The sequence below is a fragment of the Oryctolagus cuniculus genome, chromosome 9, assembly GCF_964237555.1.
Source record: "Oryctolagus cuniculus chromosome 9, mOryCun1.1, whole genome shotgun sequence".
Taxonomy (NCBI): domain Eukaryota; kingdom Metazoa; phylum Chordata; class Mammalia; order Lagomorpha; family Leporidae; genus Oryctolagus; species Oryctolagus cuniculus.
Window position 1 is genome coordinate 105,833,072 of NC_091440.1, and position 22,565 is coordinate 105,855,636.

General features: G+C 50.6%; 1 protein-coding gene across 4 annotated transcripts in view; it reads right to left on the minus strand.

The window, feature by feature from the left end:
* PRMT8 (protein arginine methyltransferase 8) overlaps positions 1-22,565 on the minus strand; it is a 121,035-nt gene that overhangs the window by 34,395 nt on the left and 64,075 nt on the right. For all 4 annotated transcript variants that reach the window (XM_070049357.1, XM_070049358.1, XM_070049356.1 and 1 more), the window contains 2 exons: positions 12,120-12,275; positions 9,139-9,202 (listed from right to left, as the gene is read on the minus strand). In XM_070049357.1, coding sequence (XP_069905458.1) covers positions 9,139-9,202; positions 12,120-12,275 — 220 coding nt within the window. The remainder of the gene's footprint in view (positions 1-9,138; positions 9,203-12,119; positions 12,276-22,565) is intronic.

Below are 22,565 nucleotides of genomic sequence, written 5' to 3' on the forward strand. Positions count from 1 at the left end.
ACTTATCCTGGTCTCCCACAGGGTGCAGGGCCCAAGCACTTGGGCCATCCTCCACTGCACTCCCTGGCCACAGCAGAGGGCTGGCCTGGAAGAGGGGCAACTGGGACAGAATCCGGCACCCCGACCGGGACTAGAACCCGGTGTGCTGGCGCTGCAAGGTGGAAGATTAGCCTAGTGAGCCGTGGCGCCGGCTGATTGTGTGTATTTCTTAGCATGACCTTGATGAGGAGAGAGATACTGCACACGGCCAGAGAGGAAGGTGGCTCCAACCGAAGTGTCCCGAGCAAAGAAGAAGGAAGCACAGATGCGTAGCCTGGCAGTGTGCGAGTCCCAGAGGGGAGAAACAGAACCCTGGGGGGAAGCGCAGGGAGGTGGAACCTGACTCTGCAGTGGGAAGCACTTTCTAACAGCCCCAGAGCCGCGGTGGTGAGGTCCCCATCGGGAGAATCATCCCAGGATCGGGGGACCACACATCACAGAGCACAGCTAGAGGAGCACGGAATCACGCATCAGCTATATTAGACCTGGGCTCTGCAGCTAAGAATTAGCAAGGTGAGCATCAACCCTCAGGGACTGTAAGTGACCCTCATTAACACCTACTACAAGGATACCTTCAAAGTTCACGGAAGGGCAGGCACCACCTGGGACACCTGTACCCTTCACCACAGTGCCTGGGCTCAACTTCTGGCTCCACTTCTGATTCCAGCTTCCTACTAATGCTCACCCTGGGAGGCCGCAGGTGACCGGGGCTGTGCCACAAACATGGGAGGTTTAAACTGAGATCTGAGCTCACAGCTTTGGCTTGGCCTAGCCCCAGATGCTGCAGACACCTGGGGGAGTGAACCAGCAGATAAGATCTGTGTGTGTGTGTGTGTGTGTTTCTCTCAAATAAATCAATGAAAGAAAACATTTAAAAATTCTACAGAACTTGGAATTAAAATATAACTATATCTTGGTGCAAAGTATTTTGAAATCCATGCCCATAAAAGATCTTTCAAAAGTTTATGGAAAATTCCATGTAAAAAACTATGCCTAGTTTTCAAAAGTTTTTTATACCAAAATAAACTTATTTTTTAATTTCATTTTCTGCTAACTTTTGAAAGATTTATTTCATTTATTTAGAAGGCAGTAAGAGAAAGAAAGAGGGAGAGAGAGAGAAAGAGACATCTTCCTTCTGCTGGTTCACTCCGCAGATGGCTGCAATGGCCAGGGCTGGGCCAGGCTGAAGCCAGGAGCCAGGAGCTTCTTCCAGGTCTCCCACCTGAATGGCAGGGGCCCAAGCACTTGAGCCATTATCTGCTGCCTTCATAGGTACATTAGCAGAGAGCTGGATTGGAAGCAGAGCAGCTAGGACTCACACAGGCACTCAGGTAGGGGATGCCTGTGCCGCAGGTGGCAGCTCAACCTGCTGCCCCACACTGCCAGCCCCTCCACTGGCTTTTTGAAGTACCCTCGCTTGTGTGGAGCCGTGGAGCAGGCACTTGACCTAGATGATCTCCTATGCCCCACTGACCCTGCCAGCTACGTGCTGACGGGGCTCCTCTAAAAGGGAACAAGTAGAGGCTCCGAAAGGTGGGTCCTCCCGCAGGGAAGGCCCTCTGTGCACTGTCACTGCATTGTCGATCTCATGCTACGCCAGCGTCTCTTCCATCCGTGACATTCATGCTACACCACATGCATGGGTAGAAGAAGACAAAGGAGGGATACACTGCTTTGCTCTCACTTTCTGAGAAGTGAGTTACAATTTCTTGTTTCTAGAATTACAAAAAGCCTACCAATCTTGGGGCTCCTATACCAACTTTCACAAGTGACTCTGCCTTTTCAGGCGTCTCAGCAGCCCACCAGTTTCCACGTCAGAAGGCGAGGAAGTGAGAGGTGTCAGTATTTGAGTCAGAGAAGAGTCACCAGGGCCCCAAGGGTGGCGCAGCAGGTTAAGCGTCCCATATTGGAGCGCCAGTTCGAGTCGCAGCTACCCCACTTCCGATCCAACTTTTTGCTAACGCACCTGGGAAAGCAGAAGAGGATGGTCCAACTCCTTGAGCCCCTGCTGCCCATGTGGGGGACCCAGATGAAGTTCCTGGCTCCTGGCTTTGACCTGGCCCAGCCCCAGATACAGTGGCCGTTTGGGGAGTGAACCAGGGGATGGAAGATCTCTGTCTCCCTCTGTGCATCTCTACTTCTCACTGTCACTCTGCCTTTCAAACAAATAAAAAAAATGTTTTTCAAAGCTGAGTGACTGAAGCATGTGTGGGGGCCGCATGTATGGAAGGAGCCACGTGAAGGTTGCACGTCTGCCGCAGGTGGCTTTCTGCAGGTGTTGCACGCCCATGTGAATAAAGACAGCCCGAGGAGCCGGGCGGAGGTGGGGAGAGAGAATGACTGATTCCGAGTAGCAGGTATTTTGTGCCCCGTGTTGTTATTTATGTCTCCACACCTACACTCCTGAGACCCACACAATTGGCTGTTGCAGCATTTCAAAGGCATTTCCATGGAAGCATTGCACAGTCAAGCTGTCCTCTTTCGAGTGCACCTGCCAAGGCTGAGTGAGCTGCTACAGCGCATGGCCCCGAGGCCTCACCAGCTCCACCCACCTATTGTGACCCCTCACCCCCACCCAAGGAGATACAAATAAACACAGCTTTGCTTTATGAAGGCCCTGGGCCCACAGTCTTGACCTCCTCCGTGCAGTGTGAGCGAGAATGAGGAACACCACAGGTATGGGGTTGGTTATTCTCCTGGGGGCAAAGGTTTGGCACCACCAGGACTTTGCCTTAGCACAGAATCGAGTGTGAACCATCAGAATCCAGAGCGCGGGACGATGCCATCTCACTCAGGGGAGGAGCAAGCTAGATACGCCTGCCGCCCTGGGAAGGGGGCTGGCTGCCCCAGCGAGTCAGCGCAGTCTGTGAAACCTACACTGGACGGTCAGCCAGCCCCGCCCATCACAGCCTGAGCAAGAGGTGTCCTGGGATGGGGCAGGAGAGTCGCAGGGGCACAGTGCCCGTGGGGGAGGCTACCCAGCATGGGGTGGCAGAAGCTTCTGCCCAGGGCTGGGGATGGTGATGATCGGAAATTGATTCTACAGGGGGCATTGAGCCAATAAGTAAATAATAAAGTAATAATGGGAGTCGGGTTTTTCAATGTCAGAGAAAGGAGATACAAAGGCAGAAAACTGGAGTAAACCCTGCGTTACTGGGTCAGAAGTGGAGGTGGCATGTGAGTGCCTACATTACAGATAAATGTCATATAGATGTGTACGTGCACACACACACACACAGACATGTCTCCTCACTGTCTCCGGTGGAACCATCTGGAAGCATGGGCACCCTAACTCCAGTGAGCACACCCAGCCCGAGATCTTAGTTTCCAAATGTTGTTGACATGGAGTCAGCAGGCAATGACTGATTCCAGCAGTCCTAGAAAGCCCAAGATGAACCAGGAATATCTTGGGCCAGGAAGTAAGAAACCTCACAAAAAGGAAAAGAGATAGATGATTGATAGATAGATGATAGATAGACAGACAGACAGACTGACAGATAGATAGACAGATACTACATGATTGATAGCTAGAGATATAGAGTTGAATCGATGAGTGGGTAGATGGATGGGTGAACGACGGATGGCCAGGTTGCAGACAGGGACACTTGCTGAAGACTGGAACATGTACATGGTCTCAAAGTGCCTCTTCCAGTTACAAAGGGGAAAACAGCGACCTTGCTGGGCACACCCCAACTTCACCCAGTGCTAAGAGTATGAATCAAAACAGCATGAGAGACAGCAGTCTGACCATGATGCTCCTGCCCACGGTTCGTAACCTAAACTCAAGCAATGCACAACCCCGGACAGAGGGGCGTCCTACAGAACGCAGGCCTGCAGTCTCCACAGCGATGAGGCCATGAGTGGAGCAGGCCCTCCGGCGGGCCCAGCTGGAGGGAGGAAGTTGCTATGACTAAATGTGAAGTGGGGGTCTGGACGGAGTCCTTTTGCCATAAACCGTGCTGCGTGACAGTTGGCAAAACGTGACGAGGACCTGAGCGTTAGAGAGCAGAAACAGGTCCGTGTCAACCTTCTGATGTTGACGGTTGCACTGCGGCTGCTTGTTGGCAACGGGCACAGATACCCCCGGGGTGATGGGGCCTCACACCAGCGACTCACCCTCAGAAGGCTCAGGGGCCAGAACCTGGGGTGTTTGCACCTCTTCTTCAAGTGTTTCAAGGATTAAAGAGAAAAAGGAAACCGAAGGGAAGGGGAAGAGAGAAGACAGAAAAAACAAGAGTGTGAAACAGGGAAGGAGAGGGGGCCCCCCAAGGCCTGGACAGGAAGTGGGGGGCTAGGGGGTGGGGACAGGAGGGGGCTTTGTGGGTTCTCAGGGCCAAACAGACCTCCTCCTCCCAAGGAGGATGGGGAGTCCCCTGCTGGTGTCAGCCTCCTGCCCCTAGGGGCCTGTCCCACTCTGCCAGGCACAGTGGCGGGGGTGGGGGTGGGGGTGGGGGTGGGGGGGTTAAGCTGGAGGAGGAGAGAGCACGGGAAACCGGGATTCCTGAGCCGTTAAACACTCATTTCCGGACAGCCAGCAACAGGAGAGACACGTTGTGCACTGGTGGGTTGAGATGCTGCCTGTGACGCCCCACCTCAGTGTGATCCAGCTCCCTGCTAATGCGCCTGGGAAAGCAGCGGAGCAAGGGCCAAGTGCTCAGGCCCCTGCACCCACAAGGGAGACCCAGAGGAAGCTCCTGGCGCCTGGGTTCTGCCTAGCCCAGCCCCAGCTCTTGTGGCCTTTTGAGGAGTGAACCAGCAGATGGACGATCGATCCTCTCTCTCTGCTTCCCTCCCTCCCTGCCACTCTGCCTTTCAATCAATTGTTCAAACAATCAATAAACAAATAAATAGATCTTAAAGGAGAGAGACACAAAGAAAGAGATGGGGATGGGGGCGCTGGGCACAGCCTAAGAGCCAGGAGCCACTGGGCAAGTGAAGTCCTGCAGCGGTGGTCTCATTGTTCTCTGGAACCTCCTTTGGGCTCCACACTGGGACTCGCGGCCCTGATAGGACACTGTTTGTGCATCTATTTGTGTCCGCCCAACCCTCCTAAGAGGCTTTTCCTCCAGGACCAGTGGCACTCATGGTGCCTCCACATCAACACAAACACACTTCGGAAAAGAATGCAGGAACAAGAGCCCAGGCCAGAGGTGAGCCAGGTGCCTCCCCTAGCCTCAGTTTTTACCTCTGTTAAATGGGAGAAACCAGTTGCCCTATTTGAGGGCAAGAGGGAAGGAGGTCAGATACAAGCTGGCAATGCCAGGCTGTCTCACCCTTGCAGAGAAACAGCCAACTGGTTTGCCTTTTCCATCTTTAGCAGGCACGTTGAGAGGTCACCTCTGTCTCCTCTGCCAAGGTCAGGCACTCTTCTGAGTACACAGAAGACACCCGGTTCCCTTGACGGAGCCAAAGGGGGCCGGGCGCCCAGCCAGAGGTCGGGGGATCCGAGCAGCAGTTCCCTTCTCAGGCCTCAGGACCTCAGCCCTGCTCACAGCCCCTGCACACCTGCTGCCTGCCCAGCACCCCCCGCCTGTCCCACCTCCCTCCTTATCCAGCATAGATGGCATGGCCCACGGTTTTCATGGATTGTGGCTCCACCCTCCCAGCAAAGCCTCATGCCAGGCAGCCTTTCCACTCCACTGGCATCCATCCAAGCCACTGGACTCCCTGCCTGCCCTTGTCCCCACATCGCTAAGAGCCTTGGACACTCCCCTGCCATCCTCATCACCCCAGCATGCCCTCCCCCTTCCCTCCACCCACACCCTCCCCCACCCCTGCCCCAGCATCTCCGTTCCCCTCCCCCTTCTTGGCCACTTGTCTCACTCTTCACTGTGCAAATGGAAGCTGCAAACCTGAGGCTGCCCACCACGGGCCCACCTCCACCTGCCTGCGCTCCCACTCTCCCTCCATCACTGCCATTGGGGTCTCCCTCCTCCAAGGTACAGGCCGCCGTCTGCCTGTGCTTGGGAGCCCTCCCACTCTGAACCTCACCGTGTCTTTGTTGGCTGCCCTGGGTGGACAGTGGATCTCTGTCCTTCTCCCGGGGCACTGGCTCACACCCCCACGCTTTCATACTTCCTCTCCTCACCAGAACAACACAGAAAACTCTTCCGTGCGTTGACCCCAGGAGTCACCTGTGGTCCCCACTGCACAGTCTCTCCTTCACCGACTCTCCCTGGACTTCCCCCTCTACCCCAACATTGAGACCACTCCTGAGAGCACCCCTGACCTCCGCGGGGCCGAATGCAATGGCCTGGCCTCTGCTCTTCTCCCACTCCATCTCAGCACTCCCAGCGGCCGACCTCGTCCTCCCGCCCTGGCCAATGGCAGCGCTCTCTCTTCCCCATTCCTCAGCTACAGCAAACGTGTCTTCTCACCCTCTCCTCTGCCTGACCTCCAAATGCTGAAATGGCCCAGAGCCCTCTCTTTGTCCCATGTCTTTCCTCTAGCTGCACATTATCCCCCAAAGCAGCCTCATCCTGTGGCTTTAAATAGCATCCCCACGATGTTTTTCTTTCATTGACTTGAGAGGCAGAAAGATAGAAATACACTTTCCATCCACTGGTTCACTCCCCAAATGCCCACAGCAGCCGGGGCTAGGCCAGGGCAAATCTGGAAGCTGGGAACTCAATGTGAGTCTCCCCTGTGAGGGTGGGGACTCAACTCTTTGAGCCACGACCTGCTGCCTCTCAGGGTGGACATTAGCAGGAAGCCGGAACCAATCGGGAGCAGAGCTGGGACTCAAACCCAGGCAGAGGGGCCGGCGCTGTGGCACAGTGGGTTAAAGCTCTGGCCTGCAGTGCTAGTATCCCATGTGGGTACCAGTTCGAGTCCCAGCTGCTCCTCTTCTGATCCAGTTATCTGCTGTGGCCTGGGAAAGTAGTGGAAGATGGCCCAAGTCCTTGGGCTCCTGCACCCACATGGGAGACCTGGAGGAAGCTCCAGGCTCCTCGCTTCGGATCAGCCCAGCTCTGGCCATTTTGGCCACTGGGGAGTGAACCAGCAGATGGAAAACCTCTCTCTCTCTCTCTCTCTCTCTCTCTTCCTCTGCCTCTCTCTATAATTGTCTTTCAAATAATAAAAAATAAATTAAAAAAAAAAAACAACGTAGGCAGTGCCATGTAGAATGCAGGCATCTTAACCTGGTAGCTTAACCAGTAGGCCACACGCCCCCTCCCACGCTCCGCAGCCCCTGTCTATATGATGGTGACTCTGCAGGCCTCCTGCTCTGCCTCTACCTGAAACTCTGGATGCACAGATCAAGTCTGACGCCACAGGTCTGCCCGGGTGCCCTGTGGGCAGAAGAGAGCTCTTGATTTTTCTCGCTCCTGACATCCCCATGAGTCCTCTGCCTCCAGGCAAGCACCATCACCTAGTTGCTCAAGCCAAAAGCAGTTAGGCCGCGTTCCTCTCTTTTCTCACCGTCACGTCCAATCCATCAGCAGGTCCTCTTGCCTCTATTTCCAAGCCCGGGGGGGGGGGGGCGGGGTGGTCACATTTGTCCACTTGCACCGCCACCACCCTTGTCCCTGCTGCGGCAGCTCTCACCAGAACACTGAAATAGCTTAACTTGGATCTGGTTACAGTTTTCCTGCCTTTTCCCTGTTCTCCATGGAGAAAGCTCCTTCCTTGCTCAAAAGGGGCAGGCATCCTGCCTGGTGACCCCTCCCCCAGCCCCCAGAGGTGCCTGGGTTTGATATCCAGCTCCAGCCTCCTGCTAATGTGCAATGTGGGAGGCCATGGCTGACACTCCAAGTAACTGCGTCCCTGCCTTGCATGTGGGAGACAGGCGTTGAGTTCCTGATTCCCAGCCTCAGCCCTGTTGCAGGCATTTGGGTGGTGAACCAGCAGACAGGAATTCTCTCCCTCTGTATGTCTCAAATCAATGAATTAATTAATTTTTAAAAAATCCCTCCAAGTCCCGTCCCTTCCAGCCTCGGCGCTCCGCCTGGGAGCTCTTTCTCCCGGCATTAACCCTCCCCAGGCCCACCGCCTCAGGCAGCTTCCATCCTGCTGCCTCTGTCAGCCCTGCTTCGACACACGGCCCCGTGTCGTGACTTTGCATCACCTGCCGCTCACGCCTCGCCCTGACTCCACTGCGACTCCCTGGCATGGTGCCCAGAGTGCCAATGCTCCCCTGTCCAGCACCAAGTGAGCCCAGAGCCTGGACCTGCAGCTGGAGGAAAGCTACACGGGGGGCCTTCCGATCAGGGGCCCCTGAGGGTCTGAGTGTATCCAAGACAGACCGCACATTTAGCACATCTGTGCAAAGATTCTGGTTGGGACATGTGTATCCTGTAACAGAGTACCTGGGTTCAAGTCTTGGCTCTACTCTTGAATCTAGTCTCCTGCTAATGTATACCTTGGAACACAGCAGGTGATGGTTCAAGGAGTTGGGCCCCTGCCACTCACATGGGAGACTTGGATGGAGTTCTGGGTTCCTGGCTTTGGCCTAGCCCAGCCCTGGTTATGGCAGGCATTTGGAGAGTGAACCAGCGGCTGGGCTCTCTCTCTCTCACTCTCTCTCTCTCTCTCTCTCGTTTCCCCTCTCCCCCCTCCTCTATGCCTTTCAAGTAAATTAAATAAATAAATAATTTTTTTTTTAAAAAAGGGTGGCCCCAGAGAGAAAGGACTGGGGAATGTCACTCGCAGTTCATAGGAAAAGAGACGCACCTCTCGTTTAACCAGGCTGCAGCCGAATTGCCCAGGGAGCCCCTTCAGTAGCAGGGCCTGTGGACAGTGGGGGACCAAATCCTGGGGTCTTCCAGGACCTCCCTGAGCGGGTGACGGGAGAAGGGGAGCTGGGGTTCATGGGGAGGGTTGAGGAGGTGGAGGGAGGGACAGCCATGCTTGTGCAGAACTTAATAAGTCACCCCCAGCTAGAGACAAGCAAGGGCAACTAAGGTGTCACCCCAGCTGGGGCAGGACAAGTGCAGCCCAGTGCCACAGCCTGCAAAGGGGGATCTCAGCCAGGTGTTCCACCTCCCCAAGCCCAAGTCTCTGACTCCTCCCGCTGGGGGTTGTCTGGTGCCCCCTAAATGGGAAAGCACAAGCCCCTGGCGCCTTCCACCCAGGGAGAGCACGAGAGGAGCATCTTACTGTTGTCCAAGTGGTTGGCCTTAATAATCTTCTCTGAGTAGTCGGAAATACTGGAACATTCGATCTAGAAGGGCACAGAAAAAAGGAGCAAGCTGTCAACACAAGGCTCATGGCACGTCAGGCACAGCTGAGTGGACGGAGAAGCAGAGGCCCCAGGGACGGGCTGGGACTTGCCCGTGGTCATGCACAAAAATGGACACCCGGCCCTCCCAACTCCAGGCCGCCTGCCATGCACTCGACGGGACTGCCTTTGCCAAGAGATGGAGAACCAGAGCTGGAGACTCAGGACAGCTGGTAGGCCTCGGCCTCCTGGCAGGCCAGAGAGGGTGTGAGAGGGAGGGCACAGCTGAGGACCCATGAGCCTCCCTGAACGTCATCTTCACTCCACCCTCGCCTTCACCCGCACACCGCACCAAACAGTCCTAAGCCCTCCCCTCCCCACAAGGCACTCGCGCACCCCTCCTGCGGGCTCCACCTGTAGAAGAATCATTCCTTTTCACCTGCGAGTCTCTCCAGGCTCCTCAAGTCTCCCAAAGAACCCAGGCATCTGAGGGGTTGGTTGCCCGTCAGCTGAGAGCAGGAGCCCATGGGGGCGGAGGCCTGGGTTGTGTTGCTGAGGAGGCCAGCAGTGCTGGAAACGGAGGGGAAGCTGCCTAGAGCCAGCCTCGCCTCTCCAACACGGGCTGGCCTGTGCTAAGGCTGTGGGGCCCCACTCACTGCAGTCTGAGAGTCCCAGCTCAGACCACCCCTGGGGACCACCCCCTGGGGAAGTAGTGGTTGCCAACTGCCTCCATCAGCGCCTTGAGAATAGGTGCAAGCACCCATGGGGTCAGAAACGGGTCACTGTTGTTAAAGCAGCAGCTAGGGGGGCAGCCCCGGCAAGAGCTCCAGCCCCACAAGGGACCACCCCTACCTGGGCCCCTGTCTGAAGGACTGTGCATCTCTCCTCTCCTCCTCCTCTCCTGCCACATCAGCAGGTCTGCAAGACACGAGTGCCTTCAGCGTGGCAGCCTGACCGCATGTGGCTCTGCCACCGTGTCGCCAAGCCTGTGCGTGTGGTGAGGGTGAGATGAGGTGGTGCACCTGTCGCCGTCACAGCTGCCTTCCCTCTTCCTCCTCCCTTCTCTTTTCCTTTCCTGCCCTCTTCTCTCTCTCTCTCTCTCTCTCTCTCTCTCTCTCTCTCATCTCCTCACTTCCCCCTTCTGTCTGCTACTTTGGCTTTGTTTTCTTCTCCGTTTTCTAACTGTCCTCTGCATCTTTCCAGCATTCCGTCTCGTTTTGCCCATTGCGTCGGAGATGTCGTCACCCTCTAACTCTGACGGGGTCTCCCTCTCTGCCTCCCCCCCGCCCCCTCCATCTCTCCCCTTTCTCCCCTCCGGCCTCTCTCCCATCTCTGGCTGGCTGCCCCTCCTCTCCCTGTCTCTCTCTGTCCTCCTGTCTGTCTCCCTGCCTCTCCCCCAGTCTCCCCCTTCCTCGCAGAAGAGCAGGGGAGGCCAGGGCTCAGGGTGCATGGAACAGGAGGACCTGTGAAATGGGCCATCAGGAGAGGCCGATGTGGCAGCACTGCTTAGAGCTGAGCTGTTAAGAGGAAGGGGCAGGAGGCAGACCGCTGGTGCCAAGTGCCCACAGCTGGATGCCCGTGGTGCCTCCTGACAGCTCCGTGGCTGCAGCCCCCAACCACTCAGGAGCCAGGGACCAGTGGCACTGCCTTTCCCTGCTCGGCCCTGAGCCCCACCACCACGGGGCCTCAACCCCCACAGAGAAGGCCAGTGGGGGGGGTCACCCCATGGCCCCAGGTGCAACTGTGGTGCCCTGTGACCTTGTGAGTGAAGCCGTCCTTTGGGAGGACTTGCAAAGGAGCCTGGGAGGTCCAGGGGCTGGTTTCACTGGCCGTGGCCATCACACACCTGGGACACCTTGAAAACCACCCAGGTTCTGCAGAACAGGACAGCATGGCCATGTGTGTCCCCCACCCTACCCCCACAGGCTGTTCCTGCAGGGGGCAGGAGGGCCCGGGTAGGCTACGGGATGACCCGAGAAGGAGGAGCCCCGAATGCCACTCTGGTCGCCCCACAGCCCCCTACCGCGGGCCCTCTGGGAGTCCCGGTGTTGTCTGACTGCCAGCAGACCCAGCCGGAGGCCCTCTCCTCTTTCCCAATGCCAGCCAGCAGCCCCCAGGCCCTTCTTTCCCATATAGTGTCCTCCCAGCCTGGGACACGCCCAGCCACTCTGCGGCCAGGCCATGCGGCTGCGAGGGGCTGAGGCGGGGCAGAGCGAGGTTTCCAGGGAGCTCAGCTTCACCTCTGGCCTGCAGAGCGGTGGCAGCCAAAGTGGCAGATCAACATCCACACCCTGGTGGCTTCTCCACCTTTTGGCCCAAATCGTGGGTAAACTGACTCACTTGTCCTTCAGAGAAAGGAGGAGGGGTCTCTGCTGCCTCCCGGGGCCCCACCCCAACCCTGACATAAAGGCATGCACCTGTGCCACAGGCTGGGTGCTGTCCTAAGTGCTTCCACTGTGAGAAACTCATCCATGACCCTCCCCTCGGCCTCTGGGCGAGAAACTCTCACGGTGCCCATCTTACACATGGGGACTCGGGGTGCAGAGAGGTGACTTCTCCATGCAGTGCTTGAAAGAGGAGTGATTCAAACCAGAGGCCCTGTGCACGTAACCGCACCGTGCCACCCCTCCAGCTCACAGAGAGACTCAGCACCAAGAGCTGACGACGACACCAACGGGGCCTGAGAAAAGGCACATTTCGTCCACCAGCATCAGCAGCGGCCAGGGCAAGGAGCCAGAAACACAGCCTTGGTGACGGGGGCCTGCCCTGCCCCCGGAGGGTCACACCTGATCTTCCCGGCTGCCCCCTGAAAGGGTGGCTCCCCCAAAACAGGAGCGGGGTCTGCGAGAAGGCAAGGGATGGGCTCCGCAGAAGCTCCGGAACGGGACGGCGCAGGGAGAGGAGGGAGGGCGGTGCTCACCCCGAACACCTTCTTGGCCCCGGCTTTGGCAGCGAACATGGACAGGATGCCGGTACCACTGCCCACGTCCAGCACCACCTTGTCCTTGAACACATGCTTGTTGTGGTACATGGAGTTACGGTAAGTGAGAGTCCGCACCTCGTCCTTTAGCATTTCCTGGGGGGAAGGGGGAAGAAAGCAAAGGCAGGGTCAATGCATGCGAGGCCCCTGGGAGGTCGCCGGGGTCACGGGCGCCTGCCCACCCCAGCCGAGGTGGTCTCAATGGGTCTCAATGACGGGATAGGCAGAGCCGCAGAGGAGCATGGCGGGGCAGCGGGGACGGCACCACCCGCGTCTCTCCTAACTCTGCCAGCTTTTGTCTCAGCAGCAGAGAAACTCATGCCCAGACCACAGCAAGCTCCAATTTACCAGAGCAAAAGAAAAAAAAAAATCAGTGCAACACAGCATGAGACATTTAAGTTAGACTCAAAGCAAAGTCTGCTACAGAGAAGAGAGTCATTGATGAACAGATTTTTGAAGTCCTTCCATGTGAATGTTTGTTTGTTTACAAGAACAGAAAAAATGCTCCTTGGTCCATAATTAAGAATTCTGTTACGAGAGAGGAACTAGATTACCTGTGCAAATCATCTCCAGCCAAGGAGAACAAGACTACGTGCATGATGCTGGCACAGGGACCTTTGGCCATTCAAAATATCAGCAACCAGTTTTAAATTATTTTATTTATTTGAGAGAGAGAGAGGGAGATAGATAAAGATGTGCCATCTGCTGGCTCACTCCCAAATGTCCACCATGGCTGGGGGTTGGGAAGGGCCAAAGCTGGTATCCAAGAACTGCATCCAGGTCTCCGCCATGAGTGGCCAACCACTTGACCCATCCCCCACTGCCTCCCAAGGTCTGTATTAGCATGAAGCTGGCACCAGGAGCCAGAGCCACAAATCAAACTCAGGCACTCTGATATGACACATGGCTATTTTAACTGCCAGGCTAACCCCTGCTTTATTGGCAAACACTTTTAACTAACTCATCACCAACCATACAGAGGTGACATTTTAAAATATTAGCTTTATGGAAGTATGATTTGCATGCAGTGCAGAGCACTGATTTCAAGGGCCGTGGCTCAGTGTGCGGGTGTGGACCGGTGTAACTACACTGTAACCAAGGCACACATCATCTCCTTCACCCCAGAAAGCCCTGCATGCCCCTTTGCTGTCAATCCGCACCCCCACCCCAGACAACCACTCATCCAATCCCTATCAGAGAAGCTTCCCTCTCCTCTCCTAGAACTTCACATAAATTGAATTCCATGACATGTGTGCATATGTGCCTGGCTACTTTGGTTCAACACAGTATATTTGTGTCTAATTTTTAAACATTTATTTGAGAACAGGACAGCATGGCCACGTGTGTCCTGTCCAGAGAGAGAGAGAGAGAGAGAGAGAGAGAGAAATGCCCTCAATAGCTGAAGCTGGGACCAGCTGAGGCAGAGACCAAAATTCAATCCAGGTCTCCCATGTGGGTACCAAGGACCCAACAGCCTCCCAGGATCTGCATTAGAAACTGGACTGGGTAACTGACCCCAGCACCCCGATTTGAGACACGGCCTTTTTTTTTTTTTTTTTTTTTTTTGACAGACAGAGTGGACAGTGAGAGAGAGAGAGAGACAGAGAGAAAGGTCTTCCTTTTTCCATTGGTTCACCCCCCAATGGCCCCTGTGGCCGGCGTACCGCACTGATCTGAAGCCAGGAGCCAGGTGCTTCTCCTGGTTTCCCATGGGGTGCAGGGCCCAAGCACTTGGGCCATCCTCCACTGCTGTCTTTGGGCACCTGCCACCCACATAGGAGACTCAGAAGAAGCTCCTGGCTCCTGGCTCCTGGTTGTGGCCTGGCTCAGCACTGGCCATTGTGGCCATGTGGTGAGTGAATCAGCCAATGGAAGATCTCTCGTCTCTCTCCCTCTCTGTAATTCTGACTTTCAAAATAAATCTTTTTAAAAACCCAGCTGTGGGGCCGGCGCTGTGGCACAGTCAGTTAATGCCCTGGCCTGAGGTGCCAGTATCCCATATGGGCCGGGTTCAGGAACTAGCTGCTCCACTTCTTTTTTTTTTTTTTCTTTCTTTTTTTTTTTAATTTTTTTGACAGGCAGAGTGGACAGTGAGAGAAAGACAGTGAGAAAGGTCTTCCTTTGCCATTGGTTCACCCTCCAATGGCCGCCGTGGCCGGCGTGCCGCGGCCGGCGCACCGCGCTGATCCGATGGCAGGAGCCAGGTACTTATCCTGGTCTCCCATGGGGTGCAGGGCCCAAGCACTTGGGCCATCCTCCACTGCACTCCCTGGCCACAGCAGAGAGCTGGCCTGGAAGAGGGGCAACCGGGACAGAATCCGGCGCCCCAACCGGGACTAGAACCCGGTGTGCCGGCACCGCAAGGCGGAGGATTATCCTAGTGAGCCGCGGCACCGACCATCTGCTCCACTTCTGATCCAGCTCTCTGCTGTGGCCTGGGAAAGCAGTGGAGAATGGCCGAAAGTCCTTGGGCCCCTGCACCCATGTGGGAGACCCGGAAGAAGCTCCTGGTTTCGGACTGGCACAGCTCTGGCCGTTGCAGCCAACTGGGGAGTGAACCATCAAACAGAAGACCTCTCCCTCTCTCTCTCTCTCTCTCTCTCTGCCTCTCCTCTCTCTGTGTAACTCTGACTTTCAAATAAATAAATAAATATTATATAATAATATTTTAATAAATATTTATTTAGTAATAATATTTTAATAAACATTTATTAAAATGTTAATTTTGACAAAGAGGAATTTTTCAGTTTTGTGCTCTTACAACCACTGCTTTCTGTGCCATGTCGAATCTTTGTTTACCCCAAAGTCCCAAAGACATTTTCCTGCGTTTTCTTTCAAAAGTTTCAGAGTGGTGGCCTCTAATGTCAGGTCTATGATTCATGTCAAATTAATTACTGTATGTGGAGGAAGTTTAGAGTGTAGCTTATTTTGTTCACAAAATGAGTGGTTCAAGCACCATTTGCTAAACAGACTATCAGTCCTCTCATTGAATCAATTTACCATCTGACTCAAAAATCCTGTGTGGCCTCACTGATCAGTTCTATTTATAACAGTTCAACACTAACTTGATTACTGTGTTCTTATTTTTATTACCATGCACATTTTTATGGTATGCAGTGTAATATTTCAACACATGTATATACAGCACATACTGATCAAATTTGGGTGATTAACATTTCCATTCTGTTACCATTTCTTCTTTCTTTAAATATTTATTTATTTTTGGAGGCAGAGAGACAGAGGGTGGGAGAGAGGGAAATCTGTCTGCTGGTTCCCTACACAAATGCCCCAACATCTAGATCTGGGCCAAGCCAAAGCTAGAAGCCATGAACTCAATCTGGGTCTCCCATATGGGGGGCAGGGATCTAACTACTTGAGCCATCACCTGCTGCCTTCAAGGTACACATCAGCAAGAAGCCAGAATCAGGAGTGGAGCCAGGACTTGAACCCAGGCACCCAACATGCTGTGCAGGAATCCCAAGCAGCGTCTGACCTGCTAACCGACAGCTGCCTGATCGCTTTATCATTTCTTCCTGTTTGAGGGCTGCCAGTTCCTCTCTTCTAGTTCTTCACAAAATTCGAGGTAGCTGGTATGAATGACGGTCATCCTACTGTGCTGTGGAACACTAGAATGTGTTCCTTTTCCCTAACTGTGTTTTGATACCCATTACCCAACCTCCCTCCCTCCTCCTGCTGCCTGCACCACCCCCCCATACCCAGGCTCCAGTAATCACTCTTCTACATACAGATCAATCTTTTTTTTAGCTTCCACTTATGAAAAACAACATGTGATATTTGTTTAGCTGTGTCTGGTTTATTTAAAATAATTTTCCTTCAGTTCCACCCATTTTGCTGCAAGTGACAGGATTTTTGTTCTTCTTTATGGCTGAATAATATTACATTGTGTATATACTCCCATTTGCTGTATCCTTTCACCATAGACATACAGGTTGATCCCATAATACCGGCTGTTATGACAAGTGCTACAAGAAGATGGGAATGAAGATATCTCTTTGATATGTTGATTTCATTTACTTTGGATATACGAGTTAATGAGAAGCTGGATAGCTACATCATATGGTGGATCTATTTTTAGTCTTTTTAGGGAGCTTCCACTCTGTTCTCCATAATAGCTATGCTAATTTACATTGCCACCAACAGTGTGAAATTGTTCCCTTTTCTCTAATCCTCACCAGCGTTCTTTTTTTTTTTTCTTTTCTTTTTTGTAATAGTCATTCCGTCTAGGGAGAGATGACATCTCATTGTGGTTTTGATTTGCATTTCCCTTATGATGAATGAGACTGAGCATTTTTTCATATGTTTGTCAGTCATTTGTAGCTCCTCTTTTGAGAAATGTATCGTTTGCCCATTTAAAGTTGCATTTTTTATTTTTGAGCTTTTAGTTCTTCTATGTTCCAGGCATCAGCCCTCTCTCGGATGCAGCTTGTCGGTGTTTACTCCCATTCTGTCTGCTGTGTCTTCACTCCGTTGATTGTTTGCTTTGCTATGCAGAAGCTTTTCGGTTTGCTATCATCTCATTTGTGTATTTTTGCATGTGCTTTGGAATCTTATCCAAAAACCATTGCTTATACTGATGCCTCAAAGTGTTTCCCTTGTGTTTTCTTCTCGTTTCATAATTTCAGGTCTTGCATTTAGGTCTTTGATCATTTAGTCTAATAGTATGTGAAGTGGGGGGAGTCAAGCTTCAATCTTCTGCATAGGAATACACTATTCTCCCAACAGCACGTATTGAAAAGGCTGGCTTTTCTCCAGTGTATGCTTCAAATGCCTTTGCGGAGAATTCATTGGCTGTAGATGTGGGTTTATTTCTGGTGTATGCATCTGTTTGTTTGTTCGTTTTTTAAGAATTTATTTATTTACTCTAAAGTCAGAGTTACACAGAAGGAGAAGCAGAGAAAGAGAGAGGTCTTCCATCCACTGGTTCACTCCCCAGATGGCCGCAATGGCTGAAGCTGTGCCAATCCAACACCAGGAGCCAGGAGTTTCTTCTGGATCTCCCACACTGGAGCAGGGGCCCAAGGACTTGGACCATCTTCTACTGCTTTCCCAGGCTATAGCAGAGAGCTGGATGGGCAGTGGAGCAGCCGGGACTTGAACTGACGCCCATATGGGATGCTGGCACTGCAGGCGGTGGCTTTACCCACTACATTACTGTGCCAGCCCCAAAAGGCATCTGTTTTTAATGCCAGCATCTTGCTGTTTAGGTTACAGCTCTGTGACATTTCGCCAGATCAGGTATTGTGACTCTTCCAGCTTTCTTTATTTTTATTAAAGAGTGCTTTGGCTGCTTGGAGTCTTTTATGTTTCCATATGAATTTTAAGGTTGTTTTTTCTTGTTCTGTGAAGACTTTCATCCATATTTTAATGGGGATTCCACTGAATCTGTAAACTACTTTGGGTAATATGGACATTTGAACAATATTAATTGTTCTAATCCATGAATATGGGAAGCCTTTCCTTTTGTGTGTGTGTGCCTTCTTCAGTTTCTTTCACCAGCATTTTATTTTTCATTGCAGAGATCTTATGCTTCTTTGGTTATATTATTTCTAGATTTACCTTTAATTTTTAATTTTGGTGATATCATTAAAGGGATTTATTTTGTGATTTCTTTCTCAGGAAGTTCATTATTGGTGTATAAAATGATACAGATTTTTGTATATTGATTTTGTATCATGAAACTTTCCTGAATTTCTCAGTTCTAATAGTCTTTTGGGAAATCTATATTTTTCTATATATAGAATCATACCATCTGCAAGTGTAATAATTCCTCCATTCCTATTTTTCTGCCTTTCATCTCTTTCTCTTGCCTGATTGCTCTCGCTAAAACTTCCAGTACTATGTTAAATAAGAGTGGTAAGAGTAAACACCCTTGTCTGTTTCCAGATCTTAGAAGAAAATGCTGTCAACTTGTCTGTTTTCAGTATGATATTGGCTATAGGCTTGTCATATATAGCCTTAGCTTTTGTTATGCAAAGGTATGTTCCCTAATTTTTTCAGGGTTTTTATTGTAAGGGATGTTGAATTTTATTAAGTGCTTTTTCTGCATCTATTGAGATGATCATATGATTTTTGTTCTTTGTTCTATTGATATATTGCATTTATTGATTTTTTTAGATTTATGCACCCATTTATTTGAAAGGCAGAATAGCAGAAATAAAGAGAGAGAGAGAGAGGGAGAGGGAGAGAGAGAGAGAAAGAATTGATTCTCCATCCATTGGTTTACTCTCCCAAATGGCTGCAGAGCCTGGTATTCTAGCCAGGCCTCCCACATGGGCAGCAGGAGCATAAGCACCTGGACCATCCTCTGCTTCCAACCCCTCAAATTGTACCAGCAGAGAGCTGGGCCAGTAGCAGAGCAGCCTGACCTGAATTGACACTGAGACACTGGCTGCCTGGGCCACTAGTGTCACAAGGGTCAGCTTGACCCACTGCTCCACAACACCAGTGCTACACTTTTTTCTTTTCATTTTCTTTTTTTTTAAGATCATTTATTTATTTGAAAGGCAGAGATACAGAGAGGAAGTGGTAGAGGTAGAAAGAGAGAGGGAGAGAATCTTCCATCTACTGGTTTACTACCCAAATGGCTGCAATGGCTAGTATTGGGCCAGACTGAAGCCAGGAGCCAGGAGCTTCTTCTGGGTCTCCCATAGGGGTGCAAAGGCCCAAGGACTTGGGCCATCATCAGCTGCTTTCCCAGGCACATTAACAGAGAGCTGGATTGGAAGTGGAGCAGCCAGGTCTCCCACTGGCACCCATATGGGATGCTGACACTGCAGGTGGCAGCTTTACCTGCTGCGCCACAGCACCGGCCCCAAGTCCCACATTTCTTCATTTGCAAATATTGAAACTCCCTTGCCTTCCTTGGGTATCAATCATGGCGAATGATGGTTCTGATGTACTATTGGGTTCCATTTGCTAGTATTTTGTTGAAATTTTTTGGCATCTATGTTCATCAGGAAGATTTATCTACAATTTTCTATTTTGTTTTGTCCTTGCTTGATTTTGATATTAGCATAGTGTTGGATCAAAGAATGAATTTAGAAGAATTCCTTCCCTTTTAGTTTTTTGGAATAGTCTAGGAAGAACTGGTGTTACTTCTTTAAAGGTCTGATAGACTCTGACAATAGAGCCATCTGGTCCTGAGATTTTCTTGGTAAAATGAGTTTTTCTTACTGTTTTTTATTTGAGAAGAAAGAAAGACAGACAGACAGAGACAGAGCTCCCGTCCACAGGTCCATTCCTCAAATGCACACAACAACCAGAGCTAGGCCTGGCAGAAGCCAGGAACTGGGAACTCACGCTGGGTCTCCCACACAGGTGGCCGGGATCCAACTATTTGAGCCATCACTGCTGCCTCCCAGGGCGCACATTAGCAGGAAGCTGGAATCAGGAGCAGATCCAGACTCAAACCCAGACACTCGGAGATGGAATGTAGGCATCCAAATGGTGTCTTAACCACCAGCTCAAATGCCTGTCCTGTCTACTGTTGATTCAACGTCACTACTCATTTTTGGTCTGTCCAGGTTTTCTATGTGTTCATGATTTAATTTTGATAGGTTATAGATGTCCAGCAATTTCTACCTTTCTTCTAGGTTTTTCATTTCATTGACATATAGTCGTTCATAATATTCTGCAATGATCCTTTGTATTTCTGTGCTATCAGGGGTAATGCCTCTCTTTCTGGTATATGGTTTTGTGTATTTGAGTCTTCTTTGTTTTCTGTTAGTTTAGTTGAAAATTTCTCGATTTTCTTTATATTTTCGGAAAATAAGTTCTTTGTTTCATTGATCTTTTGTGGTTTTTAGTCTATATTTCATTTCTTTCTGATCTTTGTTTCCTTCTATTAATTTTGATTTTGTTCCTTCTTTTCTGGGTTCTTGAGATGGGTTGCTTATTTGGAATATTTCTTATTTTTATTGTAAGCACTTATTTCTATAAATTTCCCTCAGTACTGCTTTTGCTGTATCCCATAAATTTTGGTGTGCTGTGCTGTGTTTCCATATTCATTTGTTTCAAGAAATTTTTAAATTTCTATTTTATTTTTTCAATGACCCATTATTCATTCAAAAACATGTTGTTCTGTTTTCTAGAGCTTCTTCAATTGTTGGTTTCTAACTTTTTAAAAAGGAGTCATTTACTTATTTAAAAGGCAGAGTGAAAGAAAGATAAGAAGAGACAGAGATAAAGAGATCTTCTATCCACTGGTTCACTCCCAGATGGCCACACAGCCAGGGCTGGGCCAGGCTGAAGCCAGGAGCCGGGAGCTCCATTTGAGTCTCCCACCTGGGTGGTAAGGACATCCTCCACTGCCTTCCCAGCTCATTAGCAGGGAGCCTGATTGGAAGCAGAGCAGTGGGGACTTGAACTGGTGCTCCAAAATGAGACGCCAGTGTCACAAGCAGCAGCTTAAACCTGTTGTACCACAATGCCAGTCCCTGACTTCTGGTTTAATTCCTTGTGGTCAGAAAATATCATTTTGACTTTCTTGAACTTGTCAAGAGCTGCTCTGTGGCTTCACATATGATCTATTCTGAAGAATTTTGTATGTGTTCATAAAAAGAATGCGTGGGCCCTGCTGAATGTTCTGCAGGTGTCTTGTTAGGTCCATTGGTCTATGGTGGAGTTAAACTCTATAGTTTAATTCTTATGTTTCTTTATGGACTTTTCTTCTGGGATGATTCACTGGTGAAAGTGGGATGTCGAGTTCCTATCACTACATTGGAGTCTGTCTACTTAGTTCTAATGATGTTTGTTTTATAAAATTGGGTGCTCCAGCATGAGGTGCATATATATTTACAATAGTTACATCTTCTCACTGAATTGATCCTTTGATCATTATATAGTGACTTTCTTTTTCTCTTTTCATAGCTTTTGTTTTAAAGTCTACTTCGTCTGATGCAAGTATACTTACTTACTCCTGTTCCTTTCACCCCCAATTTGCATGGACTATCTTTTGCTGTCTTTTCACTTTCAGTCTGAATGCATCTTTACTGGTGCAGTGAGCTTCTCCTTGGCAGTTATCATTTGTCTTTTTAGGTTTTTATCCATTCAGCCAGTCTGTATTTTTTAAATGGAGAATTTAGTCTATCTGCATTCAAGAATATTATTGATAAATCAAGACTTACTCCTGGGACCTTAGTTGTGGCACAATGGGTTAAACCAGTGCCTGCAGTGCCAGCATCCCATATGAACTCCTGTTTGATTCCCAGCTGCTCTACTTCTGATCCAGCTGCCTACTAATGTGCCTGGGAGGGCATTGGAAGATGACCCAAGTATTTGGGCTCCTGCCATCCACATGGGAGACTCAGATGGAGTTCTAGGTTCCTGCTTTGGCAGCTATCTGGGGAGTGAACCAGTGGATGGAAAATTCTCTCTCTCCTTCTCCTACCCTGTAACTCTGTTTGTCAAATAAATAAAATAAATTAAAAAAAAAAGACTTACTCTCATTCTTCTGCTATATTTCTTCTACTTGCTTTGAACTTTTCTCCCTTTCTGTTGTTCATCTTCGTGATTTGGTGGTTTGCTGTATGGATAAATCTGATTCTTTTCTATATCTCTTTTGTGATCCTGCTCTTCTAGTGAATTTTATGCTTTCCCATGTTTTCATGACAGTGGTTATCTTTCCCTTGCTTCTGGATGATGGATGCCTTTAAGCATCTTTTGCAAGGCTGGGCTGGTGGTGTTGAATTCCTTCAGTTTTTGCTTGTCTTGCGAAGTCCTTATTTCTCCTTCATTTTGTGAAGGATATCTTGGCTGGATGAATATAGCGTTTTTTCCTGGCAGTTTTTTCTACCAGCACTTGAAATATAATGTTCTATTCCCTCTTGGCCTATAAGGTTTCTGCTAAGAAACCTGCTGTGAGTCTCAGGGGGGCATTCCCTGTAATGTGACTTGGTGCTTGTGTCTTATTTTTTTAGAATTCTCTCTCTGTCTCGTACTTTTGACAGTTTGACTATAATAAATGCAGTGAAACTCTTTCTTAAAAAATATTTTCTTTCTTTCTTTCTTTGAAAGTCAGAGTTACAGAGAGAAAGAGATCTTCCATCCACTAGTTCATTCCCCAGATGGCCGTAATGGCCAGCACTGGGCCAGGTCAAAGCCAGGAGCCAGGAGCTTCATGCGGGTCTCCCACATGGGTGCCGGGGCCCAAGCACTTGGGCCATCCTCTGCTGCTTTTCCCAGGCCATCAGCAGGAAGCTGGCCTGCCACCCACGTGGATGCTGGCGGTGCAGGTAGAGGTTTTACCCGCTGCACCACGCTGCCCCCCCGCAGAGAATCTCCCTATAGTCATGTCTGTTTGGATTCCTGTGACTTCCTGTGCCTGAATGTTCATCTCTTCCCCAAGCCTAGGAAGTTTTTCAGTGA